The 1,292-nt window shown below is 39.6% G+C and overlaps 1 protein-coding gene across 1 annotated transcript; it reads left to right on the top strand.

Moving 5' to 3' along the window:
* Positions 1-4: 4 nt before the first annotated feature.
* LOC103523781 (atypical kinase COQ8B, mitochondrial-like) lies at positions 5-1,132 on the top strand (the record flags this gene model as incomplete). Its single annotated transcript, XM_008488797.2, has 1 exon — positions 5-1,132. A coding segment is annotated over one exon (1,122 nt), but the record flags the coding sequence as incomplete, so codon positions are not given.
* Positions 1,133-1,292: the final 160 nt, after the last annotated feature.

Below are 1,292 nucleotides of genomic sequence, written 5' to 3'. Positions count from 1 at the left end.
TGCAGCACTGAAGATAGGACAGATCCTTAGTATTCAAGATAGTAATGTGATCAGTCCTGAACTACAGAAAGCTTTTGAACGAGTCAGACAGTCTGCAGATTTCATGCCTCAGTGGCAAGTAGAGAAAGTCCTTGTTACTGAATTAGGACCTGACTGGAAATCAAAGCTATCAAGTTTAGACTTGAAACCATTTGCTGCAGCTTCTATAGGTCAAGTTCATGCTGGCTTGTTGAAGGATGGCACAGAAGTAGCTATGAAGATTCAATACCCTGGTGTAGCAAAGGGAATAGAGAGTGACATTGATAACTTGATAGGTGTTATGAAAATCTGGAATGTGTTTCCTGAAGGAATGTTCCTGGACAATTTAGTAGAGGTTGCCAAGAAAGAGCTTGGATGGGAAGTAGATTACAAGAGAGAGGCAGAGTGTACCAGGAAGTTCAAGGAGCTTGTGGAACCTTATCCTTATTACTTTGTACCTACTGTCATAGATGAACTTAGTACAGGTCAGATCCTTACTACAGAACTAATAGAAGGAGTACCAGTAGACCAATGTGTAGATTTGGATTATGAATCCAGGAAACACATCTGTAAGCTTGTCATGGAGTTGTGTCTTAGAGAACTGTTTCAGTTCCGCTACATGCAGACTGATCCCAACTGGTCCAACTTCTTCTATAACAAAGACACCAAGCAGTTGATTTTGCTTGACTTTGGTGCCACACGAGCCTACTCCAAGGAATTCATGGATCAGTATATCCAGGTGATCAAGGCAGGAGCAGATGGAGATAAAGACAAGGTGTTGACTATCTCTAGGAAGATGGGATTCCTGACTGGTTACGAATCTAAAATCATGGAGGAAGCTCATGTAAACACGGTTATGATCCTGAGTGAGGTATTCAGTGAGAAGATTGGAGAGTTTGACTTTGGTGGTCAAGACACTACCAAGCGCATTACAGAGTTGGTACCAACTATTCTGAATCATAGACTATGTCCACCTCCTGAAGAGATATACTCTCTGCATAGGAAACTATCCGGTGTATTCTTGTTGTGTTCAAAACTCAAAGTCAAGATGGCGTGCTATCCTATGCTGAAAGATGTCTATGACAACTACAAGTTTGATACCGTCTAACGTCTAATTCATAGGTAAATAAAATAGAGAAAAGGCCCAAATATTAAAGTTAGGTACCTGCTAGAAGAGTGTTACTTAAAGCAACTGATTGAAAATACAACAATATTAAAATGGGTACTTAAGTAAATAGGTTTAATAATACATATTTTACATACAATAACTGTGA

This window comes from Diaphorina citri, unplaced genomic scaffold (genome assembly GCF_000475195.1).
Source record: "Diaphorina citri unplaced genomic scaffold, Diaci psyllid genome assembly version 1.1 scaffold40331, whole genome shotgun sequence".
Lineage (NCBI taxonomy): Eukaryota > Metazoa > Arthropoda > Insecta > Hemiptera > Psyllidae > Diaphorina > Diaphorina citri.
This window is presented reverse-complemented; position numbering and strand designations above follow the sequence as displayed.